This window comes from Camellia sinensis, unplaced genomic scaffold (assembly GCF_055761805.1).
Source record: "Camellia sinensis isolate YWXY unplaced genomic scaffold, ASM5576180v1 Unanchor14, whole genome shotgun sequence".
NCBI lineage: Eukaryota > Viridiplantae > Streptophyta > Magnoliopsida > Ericales > Theaceae > Camellia > Camellia sinensis.
The window spans coordinates 3,824,076-3,836,410 of record NW_028129020.1 but is presented as its reverse complement, the minus strand read 5'-3'; the positions used below and the strand labels follow the sequence as shown (position 1 = coordinate 3,836,410).

The 12,335-nt window shown below is 36.7% G+C and overlaps 1 protein-coding gene across 1 annotated transcript; it reads right to left on the bottom strand.

Annotated features, from left to right (window-relative positions):
* Positions 1 to 9,371: 9,371 nt before the first annotated feature.
* LOC145814960 (uncharacterized) lies at positions 9,372 to 10,466 on the bottom strand. Its single transcript, XM_082911922.1, has 3 exons — positions 9,894 to 10,466; positions 9,741 to 9,845; positions 9,372 to 9,653 (listed from the first exon to the last, which is right to left on the bottom strand). The coding sequence occupies exons 1-3, from the start codon at positions 10,464 to 10,466 to the stop codon at positions 9,372 to 9,374; spliced, it is 960 nt and encodes a 319-aa protein (XP_082768048.1).
* Between the last annotated feature and the right edge of the window lie 1,869 nt (positions 10,467 to 12,335).

Here is a 12,335-nt window from a genome sequence, read left to right as displayed (position 1 = left end):
AGACTACGTCATCAAATCTCAGAGTCGCCACCTAATATTTTGGAAAATTAGGAAACCCATGACTCGTGCCAAGGCCACTGTTTGTCACAACCAAAGTTATCTCGGTTTGGAACCTTAGGTATGAGAGGGGAAGGTCAATAATTGAGCACTCCCACTTACCCGATCAAAGATCGGCCTTTACTAAACCATGATATGAATTTTATTTAATTTATATGTTCATATTATGATTATTTAATAAATCTTAAAATGTGAAGCATACAAGTATAGACTATGTCACTCACTTTGGGACAACTTGATTTCATGTAGTTTTGGAACTAATCCGGCTTGGCCCTCAAAAACTCCCTCGTGAGGAAGCTCGCCCTTGTCTCTACGGCGTTCTCCCTAGCTTGGTTCTCCGCCCTAAGTATGTTCATGGACTCCCTCAATGCCCCCGCCATTTCTTGAGCTAGGGTCCCCATTGCGGCTTGACCCACTTGTCCCACTTGCTCGGTCATATTAGCTTGGCCTAACTCCTCCTCTTGCACTGGAATCTCATGGACCGGTACCCCATACACACCCCAGTGACCCTGACCACGTCTTCCACCTCTACCACTGCGAATTTGACCCCTTCTTGACATCCTAATTAAGAATCAAGATAAACAATTTAGCACATAGTTCTAAATGTGCTCGCAACTTGCCTCACACGTCAAACTACAATAATCATATATATTTTACCACACAAACAATTCAATTCACTCCACATAAGCACTTAGTCACGTAAGCACATACGAATTATCCTTTAGTGATGAGATTCGTCCTACGAAAAATCAAGAATTCTTAGTAGAATGAGTATTGATCAGGTATCCTTCTAATAAGACCTCAAGGAATCTAATAGGCACAAATAACATCCCAAAAGTCCAATCCCATACCCATATAGTCACATAAGCATGTTATCACATAATCACGAAAAAAAAAAAATTCTTAATCATGCGAAATGAACACATTGTGGCAAACAACCACTTCCCGCGAGCCCCAAGTATTCAAACCCGGTAGCTCTGATACCAAGTTATAACGCCTCGAAAATAAACCAACATAAATCAACCTCATCAACTAACATTCACCAAATAATGACAATGATCCTTCCATCTTTACTTAATTAATGAACGAGCTTATACAAAAGTTTCACTTGCGAATATACATTCAACGGTATGAAAACACATGAATATATAGCATGTGAAGCATCAAATCTCAAAGGTAAATAAAATGCCCCCATGGGCTTACAACTTCCAAAGCTTAAGCCTGGTTACACAAAAATGGCCTCTCAGACCCATACATGAATAGCCCTAGGCTAGCAAAATATATACAACAAAATAGAGTTATTTACTTTTCACAAAATATGTCCACGCCCTCAACTCGGCGGGATCACCACATCTTTACCTGCACCAAATCCCATAAGGGTGAGCATAAAGCCCAGTAGAGAAATCCTTAACAAAGTATATACATTTATGCAAGATTCTCAAGGTTAAATGCACATGCATGCAATGACAGTTAAAAAAAAAGATTCGTTTACATGCTCTTTTAAATTATCATCATGTCCAATAACAATTTGAAAATCCCAACAGTTTTTGAAATTTACAAATTTATTTAATGGGGGCGGTAAATACGACTCAGGTAACCCCTAGGTTAATGTCTGCAAATAGGCTCAACAAGCACTACCAATAACCCCACTTAACCGATTGCTAACCGGAATGGAAGTGGTACCTCATCCACGCGTGTTTTCAGTCTTTCATCCCAGACACGCAGGCCAACTTATCAATCTCATCTACACCTCCTATTTAGACTTACCAACGTATTTACTCCATTACATTTCAATAGTTCTCATTCAAAGTATTCTCTTCTTGATGAAAACGTTTCCAATTCAATTCAAGATGCATAATGATAACAAAAATGATAAATTGAATGAGCGTATGATGCAAAAATTTATGCCTCATAACATTTCCCCATTTTTCCTCCCTTCAATGCCATTTTACAAAATAACCATAGATTCAATATAAGCCATTAACACATGACAACATTTCTTCATTTTGTACACTTTCCAACTAATTAGTTCGTTCAAGATCATAGACATTATTTTAAACATCAACTTCCAAGACCTTCAATTTCACATATTCCATGGAATTTCAACAATGTACCAATTCATAGCCACATGTATTTATATGCAACTAACAAAAATCTCAAATCTTCTTTGTTTCCAAGACCCTCATTCATCAAGAAATTATCACGTTCACCCCAACAACATAAATCCTCATTTACTCCTTCATTTAATTCAAGAAAATTTCATAAATCCCCTCATTGTTCCCAAAGCCCCCAATTTTCTAGGTTTTTCACAAAAACCCTAATATTTCTTCCTCTCTTTTCAAAATATCACAAATATATCAATCTTCATCCATGTGGTTCAACATCTCAAGGAAATCTATAAAAAGAACAAAAAAATGTATTTTCTTCTTACAAAATCATCAATTGCTAGAGCCAAAACCCTTTTTCGAAATAGACAAGTAGAAGCTCTCAAAATTCAATCAAAACTTGCACAAACATATATAACTCTAAGTAATTTCCTTACCTCAAGTCTTGAAGGAGAAAAAGATGACACCCTAGAATGCCAAGATGCCCAAACTCAATCTCTACCGCACACAATGTAGTTCTTGAGGAGTTTTCAATCTTTGATGAAGGAGCTAAGGTTGAATCTCAAATGAATGGAAGAAGATCAAGGGTTTTGATCTTGTTTTGAGGTAGGAGTATAGAGAGAAAGGAGAGCAATATATTTTTAGAGAGAGAGAGATACATAAAAAGTGATACACACAGCCAAAAAGAGAAGAAAATGTTGGGAAAAACTACTCACATTACATAATTCCACATTGCATATCGCAAAATTATGAGATGAACAAAACAAACCTTCTATTCCAGAAAATATAACATGCTGAATAAAATACAGATACAATATAAAATGGTTAAAGGAAGCAAACCGAAGCCTGTGTGATACCACAGTCTCCTTAAAATAGATTCACCGCCTCACCGTTGGGTGCTGGAGGTACGCCGGCGCCTACTTCCCAGGATACGACGGTTTTTACTAGCTACAACAGAAGCACCTTCTGATTAGCTTAGCGAACGGACAACGGCAACACTCTCTCTCAGGAAGAAAATTATAGGAGAAGTAGACTGACAGTGTATGGATGCCAAGGAAAATTCTATATCTCTTTTCAAGGAATAGGGCCTCCTTTTATACACCATGGGGGAGAGGGGAGGAGCCTCTAGCCATCAAGGCTGGCAACTAATGCTAGCAAAACTGCCCAATCAATTTTGTAAAACTGCCCAATCAATTTTGTAAAACTGATGAGCCTTAAATGTGTGAGTTATATACACATTTATGAGGCAATTTCCCATTCAACCATTTTTCTCCAACAGAAAAAACAGAGCCCCATGGACTCAGGCCCGACCACACGTGCGGCACTTGCCCCCACACGTGCGGAGCGTGCCTCCGACACGTGCGGCTCTGAACCCCGAAAGTGCAGCTGCCTCCGCACCTGGAATTTAGGCAGTGTGCAACTCTCTGAAACTCACCCCTCCTCGCACGTGCGGCCCTGGCCCGGCAACCAAGAATTTTCTGGTTCGATCCCCGGGCACTCTGGGCCTGACCTCGCACTCTCCGGAACAAGTGTAAATCAACACCGAAAAAAAAAAAACAAGAATAAGGATTTGTTTGAGAAAAACTTCCAGACATCTGCAAATCCAACGAAAAAAAAAGTAAGGTGACGTAAGACGGAACCGGTCATCACAAAAAAGTTTCATGTGCCTTGGAAACCACCGGAAGTTGGTTAACATCGGAAGACAACGCCGTCTTATTCAAAAGAAGCTAACCGGCCGACCAACTAGGCTTATCAAAACTTGTCTTATTGCAAAACCAAGAAAAAGAACAAACAAGAAATATGTAGGTAGCTCAACTAACCACTACCAGTTAGATTAAAAACAAGAAAACAAATATAAAATAAAAAAAAATGCAAACTTACAACAAAATTAACATGAACCTAAAACAAGAAAACAAATATAAGGTAGAACATGCCAGATTACAACAAAACTAATATGAGACTAATACAAGAAAAATATAAGCTAAGAAATGCAAGATTACAACATAATTACTATGAAACTAAAACAATAAAACAAATATAAGATAGAACATGCAAGATTACAACAAAACTAACATGAACCTAAAACAAGAAAACAAATATGAGGTAGAACATGCAAGATTACAATAAAACTAATTTGAAATTAAAGCAAGCTAATAAAAATAAATAAACAAATAAATAATTGTAAACTAAACTAACCACTTAGATTACAACAACACACTATGAAATATAAAGTAAGAAAATAAATATAAAATAAACAATCCACTTGGATGATAACAAAACACTATGAAATAAGAAGCAAGAAAATAAATATGAGGTGGAAAATATAAGAAAATGAAAGACTAGAAATTCACCTTCCAAAGAAAGATTGAACTTCTTGATTTTCAAAATTCCTCTTGATCACCCTCAAGTTCAGAAAGTGTGTTCTCAATCCTCAAATTGAAACTAGAATGGAACTCTAGATATGTAGATATGTATGGTGGAAAAGTGGCTAACTCTCTTCTTTTTTTTTCACTTTCAACAACATTCACTCTTTCCTTTGACCAATCACTATTGAAATTTAGTTATTTCAGAATTTTTGGAGGAGTTTTGGGTGTAGGAAAGATGGAATTTCAGTTTCTTTGGAAGGTATGGGGTGTATATGGAAGATAGGATTGTCTTTGGCTTAAAAACTCAAATTTTGTCTCTTTTTTCAACCTTTTCTCACTCTTTTCTCTTTAATTTTGTGGTCCTCCCCCTCTCTTAAAATATGATCATTCTACATAGACAATAAGGGAGAGTGAAGGTCAAAAAGAAGGTGGGAGACAAGGTAGGGGACAAGAATGTGATGAGAGGACAAATTTTCAAGGTGGTTGCATGGGATACTCCTTTATGGATGCAAACAAAACCTCTTTTGGACAATGGGGGATGATTAGGTATGTATTTGGTGATATATGGGTCGGCCAAAGGGGTAGGGGAGTGTCCCACACACAAGAAAAAATTACAAAAAATACACCTTCTTTGCCTGCTGGTTTGAAATGGTCAAATATTATTTGAGGGGAAATATAACACAAGCCAAAACTTTAGCAGAGTGGTTAAGGTGTTGGGTGTGGAGTCTTAGGTTGGGGGTTTAAACCCCTCCCTTTACCAACATTCCTTAAATTCATTTTTTTGGGTAAAGACAAGTCAACGCCACATCATCAGCAAAGACCAATCCAGTCATGCCATGTCAGCAACACCGCCATGTCAGCATCACAGTCAGCATTGACGGAACATTCTGCATATGGACGGAATATTCCATGACTTAACAGAATGTTCCCTTACATAACAGAATATTTCCTAAGTTTTGAAAATTATAATTTGGCCCAGAAGTTTCAAATAATTGTCGTGTAACCCAGATTTCGGGAAAATTTTTTCAGTGAGGCCTTCGGAAGTGCAGCGAAGGTTAATCTTAGCTAAACAAACCATTCTAGACGCAACCATGAGGTCAGAATATTCCCTTGGAAAGGTAATTTGTGGTTGTTTAGGGTTGGAAACAGGGCTCAAATTCTAAGTTTTCTTATTGAGGATTCTGTGAGAAACACCTTTTTATTTTGTCATTATAAGGTAATCAAAAGAAAGCGCCCAAGTCTTAGAGCCGGTCAAAATGGAGTGTCTACAACTTACATATTTTTTTGAAATCACTTACGTGAATTGTGAAAATTTACACATTTTTGTGAAATCAAAGTTTTCTCCAACAACTTATTCATATTTGTGTTCACTTACGCATTTTTGCGAAGTTACTTACGTGATTTGTGAAAACTTACGTATTTTTGTGTTGTTCTAAATTTTTGGAAACAAACTTATGCCAACTTTATGCTAACTTACATATTTTTGCGAAATCTCTTATGTGAATTGTGAAAACTTACGCATTTTTGTGAAATCAAAATTTTCTCCAATAACTTACTCGTATTTGTTTTCACTTACGCATTTTCGTGAAATCACTTATGTGAGTTTTGAAAACTTATGTATTTTTGTGTCGCTTCAAATTTTTATGAGCAAACTTATGTGAATTTTGTGTTAACTTATGCATTTTTGTGAAATCACTTACGTGAGTTGTGAGAATTTAAGTATTTTTGTGAAATCAACGTTTTCTCCAACCACTTATTTGTATTTGTGTTTACTATCTTAGGTTTTGTGACACTGCTTATGTGACTTTCTGAAAACATATGTAATTTTGCGAAAGAAAAGTATTATGCAGAGACTTACTCATATTTGTGATCATTTACGTATTTTTTAGAAAATCACTTACGTAAGTTATAAAGGCTTATGCAATTTTGGATGGTGACGTGAAGTAGGTTAAAGCCGGTTTTTGGGGGTTTTTTAGCTTCTGTTTTTTTGAAAAAAACGTGTAAAAAAGTAAAGAGGTGATGTGACACAAAAAAAAAACTAAAAAACTAGCTTTTAGCCAAGTTCCCACAACAAGCCTTTGCGAAATAAAAGTGTTCTCCAAGGACTTACTCGTATTTGTGATCACTTACGCATTTTTTGATAAATCAGTTACGTTAGTTGTAAAAACTTAGGTATTTTTGTGTTGTTGACAAATTGTAGGAACAAACTCACGCGTAATTTTTTATTAACCACTATGAGTTTTGTGACACAACTTACATGACTTTTTTTTGATCAGCAAAACGAAACTTATTGATGAAGGAAACAAAAGACATGCAAAAACTTACATCAACAAAGAGGGAAGTGCGAAGAGCATCATAGCTAACCTTAGCAATCCTAACTAGGTTGGCGCTGCTAAGAAAGCACAATCATATGCTCGCACTAGACCTAAAATTGGTGAAAGACCAATCAAAAGGAAACAAAAGACAGAGAGAAAACAAAACAGAACAACAAACACCACCAGCTGCATCAACACAAACCAGCTGAATAGCAAGAGAGCAGCAACAAACACCAGCTCTGCAGCAGCACCAAACCAGTGATTTCACACAATATCATACACTAGCAGGTCCCCTAAGCCATACAACCTTACACAACAGTAGCCACTAGCAGTAGTAACTAGCAGTAGCATCAACAGCAGTCAAGCAGCAACCTGAGCCCTTATATGACATTAGCAGCAGTATGTAGGCCACAGAAATCCTACAGCAGCCCCTAAGCAAACCCAGTCCACAGAACAGATCCACAACTACTACACACAACCACAACAACCAATCACAAAACAAGGCTGCATTAAGTAAACAAAACCAGTTCCAAAGTGGCCCATTCAACCTCACCGTAATGCATATCCTACCTGATCCACATTGGCCACCACATCATGAATAGAGTACTTATACTCACTAGAAGTAGATATCATCCACAAGGCAACTCTAGTTTTAATCAGTTCACAAACCTCCTCTAACAAAGGTTGTTTCCCATTAAAAATACACTCATTGTGCAGCTTCCACACAGACCATAGGACTATCAAGGGAATTGTCTCCCAGATTTTATGTTCAGCCTTCCTCCATTTGTACCCTCTTCACCAATCCAATACCCTTTGCGGCTTTCCCGGGCTCACCCACTGCAACCCTCACTAATTCAGTGAATGAGTCCAGATTCTCCAAGCAAAAGGGCACTGTAACAGAACATGACACCCTAATTCTAATTCACAGCTGCAAAACACACGTTTTGTCTTAGCCTCAAGACTAAGACACCCTACCCGTTAGAGGAGAGCTCTAGATTTGATTCTACCCTTCCAAGCGAGCCAACCAAAAAATTAAACTTTTGGTGGAGAAATATTATGCCAAATCATCCTTGAAGTCCCCATACCCTGCCCCACACTACTTCGATTATAAAGTGAACTAATAGTGAACATACCTGAAGGTGATGCCTTCCAAGCCAATGAATCAGCAACCTCTGATAAAGATGGATCCTGTGAAAGCAACAAGGATTGTAATCGTACGACTTCATCTTCCTCCCAAACTCTCAGACTTCTTTTAAAGCTCAGATTCCATAAGATGAGCAGCTTCTTTTTCCCAGCATCTGTTGAAGAGTAACCTCTTTTTCGACAGATAACTCAAATAATCTATGAAATTCCTCCTTTAAACATCTGTTGGCAGCCCAAAAATCCTCCCAAAATCTAATTCGCATCCCATTCCCTACTTTAATGAAAGAATTATCCATAAATAAACAAAAAAGATTAGGACTGTTGTGCTCCAAACTGAGAATATCACACCAGACTCTTGAACATTGGGCACTGCTAATAAAGAAAGGTCTCCACCTCCCACCCAAACAACCATATTTAGAGATCAAAGTATCTTTCCACAACACCTGATCATCCCTACCATCTCCACCACCATTTAGCTAATAAACATTCATTGACATCTTTCAACTTTTTAATCCCCAAACCTCCAAGATGCTTTTCCTTAGTAACCTCCACCCATTTTACCAGATGGAGTTTCTTCTTAACTTTTGAACCTCCCCACAAAAATCTGGCCTGAATTTTATCCAGCAACTTTGCTACACTAACAGGCATCCTAAACAGAGAAAGGTAATACACTAGTAAAGAAGACAGCACTACTTTGATCAGAGTTAATCTACCTCCAAATAAGAGCAGTTTCCTCTTCCAAAAAGCTAGCTTAGACTTAAATTTATTGATCACAGGCAACCATGTGCTCCTCTTCTTTAGGTTAGCACCCAGTGGTAGGCCAAGATACATAAAGGGCAGCTTCTAGCCATACAATTCAATTTTCCTGCGAAATCATTTACAATATCCTCTTGTACCCCTACACCACAGACTTTGTTTTTATGAAAATTAATCCTCAAACTAGAAATCACTTCAAAACACCTCAAAATTCTCTTGACATTCAAAATGTCATGCTCTTCAACCTCACAAAACACAATAGTATCATTCACAAATTGCAAATGGGTGACAGTGACCTCCCTCAGTTCAATCACAGCACCTTTGATAAACCCCAATGCTTCAGCTCTTTGGAATAACAAATTCAAACCCTCAGCCACTAAATTGAATAGAAAGGGAGACAACGGATCCCCTTGTCTAAGTCCTTTTTCTGGGCAAAACTCAGACGTCGGAGAACCATTAACAAGAACTGAAATCCGAGCTGATTGTATACATGCCTTCATCCACCTAATTCACTTCTCCTGAAAGCCAAAGCTTGACATCATAGCAAAAAGATACTTCCAATTAATGGTATCATATGCTTTTTCAAAATCCAATTTCAAGATGACGCCCTTCTTCTTTTTTCTCTTCCATTAATCCACTACTTCATTGGAAACTAAAACCCCATCTAGGATGTTTCTTCCACCAATAAACGCGGACTGCGACTCACCAATTATTTTAGGAAAAACCTTCTTAAGTCTAGAGGCTAACACCTTAGACAACACTTTACATAGAGATCTAACAATGCTAATTGGTCTATAGTCAGAAATACCACTAGGGCTATTCTTCTTAGGTATTAATATTATGAAAGAACTATTGATCCCTTTAGCTAAGCACCCGTTATCATAGAAGTCCTTGAATAATTGCAAAATATCCTGTTTAAACACTAACCAACATTTCTAAAAGCAAGACATATTGAATCCATCAGGTCCTAGAGCCTTGTTACCATCATTTTCTCTAACAGCTCTCCAAATCTCCTCCTCTGAAAAAGGTGCAACTAGCCCATTAGAAACATTATCATGACCAATGGACTTGAAGAAACCTTGGAGTTTGGGTTTAGATTTCCACTATTCAGAGAACCGACTTCTAAAATAGTTAACAACATCCTGCTTCACCATCTGTGGATCCTCATGAAGTTGTCCATTAACTTCAATCGAGTTCAACAGATTACGATTTTGCCTACTTGTAGCTACAACATGAAAGAATCTCGTGTTTTTATCCCCTTTCACACTCCAATTTACCCTGGACTTCTGCCTCCATAACCATTCCTCTCTCCTTCGTAATGACCAGACTTCTTTTCTGACCTCTCTTCTTCTAACAGCCTCGTTCCTCTCAAGATTTCTAGATTCAGCCACTAGATCAATGGCATGAAGCTCCTCATCCGCTGTTTTCAATGAATGAGTAACATTTCCAAAAACCTCTACATTCCATTTTTTCAACACTGAACGTAGAGCCTTCAATTTGTTTATTATGACAAACCCTACCCAACCAGTAATAGCATAATCTTCCCAAGATTTCTTCATAACTTCCCCAAATTTTGGATGTAGAGTCCAAGCATTTATGAAACGAAATGGCCTTGGGCCCCAATCCCTTCCATCCTTTACTAGTAACAGGAGGTAATGATCCGATACACTTCTATCTAAACCCCATAACTTTAGATGCAACCTTCTTATCCAATCTGTTGACATAAGTACTCTGTCAATTCGACTTCAACGTTCTCCATCATCAGAATTACACCAAGTGAACTGCCTACCCATCATGGGTAAATCAATGTCCTCCATATTTTCTATAAACATATTGAACTCTTTCATCCCTCTGTCTCTTTGAGAACACCTCATTCTTTCCCCAAGATTTCTGATTTCATTAAAGTCACCAGCTAGACATCAGGGATTACAGAAACTAGATTTCAATCCATACAACATAGACCAGAATCTACTTTTTTCAATAACGTCATTGGGAGCATGAATATTTACAAGGACACAATTAAAATCCGGAAGAAGAGTACTTGAGAGTACAATGCAATGCCTTGTGCTACAACACTGGGATAACTTGAAAACAGTTAGTTTCCAAATGCATAAGAGCCCACCAGCTCTACCTTTAGCCTCAACAACCATGAATTCCATATCATCTTCAAGCCATAATGATTTAACAAAATCTGGTGAAACCTCAGCTCTCTTTGTCTCCTAAAAAAAAAAGAAAGTCAATTTTCCTTTCCCTAAGGAGTAATTTAACCCTCTTTCTCTTTTCAGCTTTACCCAAACCCCTTACATTCCAAGTAATTTATGCAATTTTGTGAACTAAAAGTGTTCTCAAAAGACTTACTCGTATTTGTGATCACTTACGTATTTTTTGGAATATCATGTACGTAAATTGTGAAAAGTTACGCATTTTTGTGTTGTTCAAAAATTTGATGAACAAACTTATACGCATCATTTTGTGTAAACTACCCTGAGTTTTATGACACAACTTGTGTGACTTTGTGAAAACTTACGTAAATTTTGTGAAATAAATTTTTTTTGCAAACACTTACTCGTATTTGTGCTCACATATGTATTGTTTGGAAAATCACTAAAGTAAGTCGTGAAGACGTAATTTTGTGAAATAAAAGTGTTCTCCAAACATTTACTCGTATTAGTGTTCACATATGTATTTTTTTGGAAAATCAGTTAGGTAAGTTGTGAAGACTTACACAATTTTGTGAAATAAAAGTGTTCTCCAAGGACTTACTCGTATTTGTAATCACTTACGTATTTTTTGAAAAATCAGTTACGTCAGTCGTAAAAACTTGCGCATTTTTGTAAAATAGAAGTGTTCTCCAAGGACATATTCATATTTGTGATCACTTACACATTTTTTGGGAAATCACTTATGTCAGCTATGAAAACTTATGTAATTTTGTATTGTTAAAAATTTTTAGGAACAACTTATGCGTCATATTGTGTCAACTATCCTGAATTTTGTGACACAACTTACGTGACTTTGTGAAAACTTATGCAATTTTGTGAAATAACGGTGTTCTCTAATGACTTACTCATATTTGTGATCACTTATGTATTTTTTGAAAAATTATTTACGTCAGTTATTAAAACTTACACGTCATTTTGTGTTAACTATCTTTAGTTTTGTGTCACAACTTATGTAAGTTGTGAACACTTACATAATTTTGTGAAATAAAAGTGCTCTCTAATGATTTACTCGCATTTGTGATCACTTACATATTTTTTGGGAAATCGTTTACATAAGTTGTGAAAACTTGCACAATTTTGTGAAATAAAAATGTTCTTTAAGTAATTACTCATGTTTGTGATCACTTATGCATTTTTTCGGAAATCACTTATGTTAGTTGTGAAAATTTACATATTTTTGTGTTGTTGAATATTTTTAGGAACAAACTTACTCGTCATTCTGTGTTAACTACCTTGAGTTTTGTGTCACAACTTGCGTAAATTGTGAACACTGACGTAATTTTCTGAAAACTTACTCAATTTTGTGAGAAATAATGAGAAAATATCATTTCTTTCCCAAACTTTCATGTATTTTCAATTTGACCATAAGAT

Excerpts from the sequence above, each read along its gene's own strand:
- LOC145814960 (XM_082911922.1), bottom strand. The coding sequence starts at position 10,466 with ATGTCAACAGATTGGATAAGAAGGTTGCATCTAAAGTTATGGGGTTTA. Across the intron at positions 9,846-9,893 it reads TTCATGAGGATCCACAGATG|TGGAAATCTAAACCCAAACT; the intron begins GTGAAGCAGGAT and ends TTCTCTGAATAG. Across the intron at positions 9,654-9,740 it reads AGGAGGAGATTTGGAGAGCT|GATATTTTGCAATTATTCAA; the intron begins GTTAGAGAAAAT and ends GTGTTTAAACAG.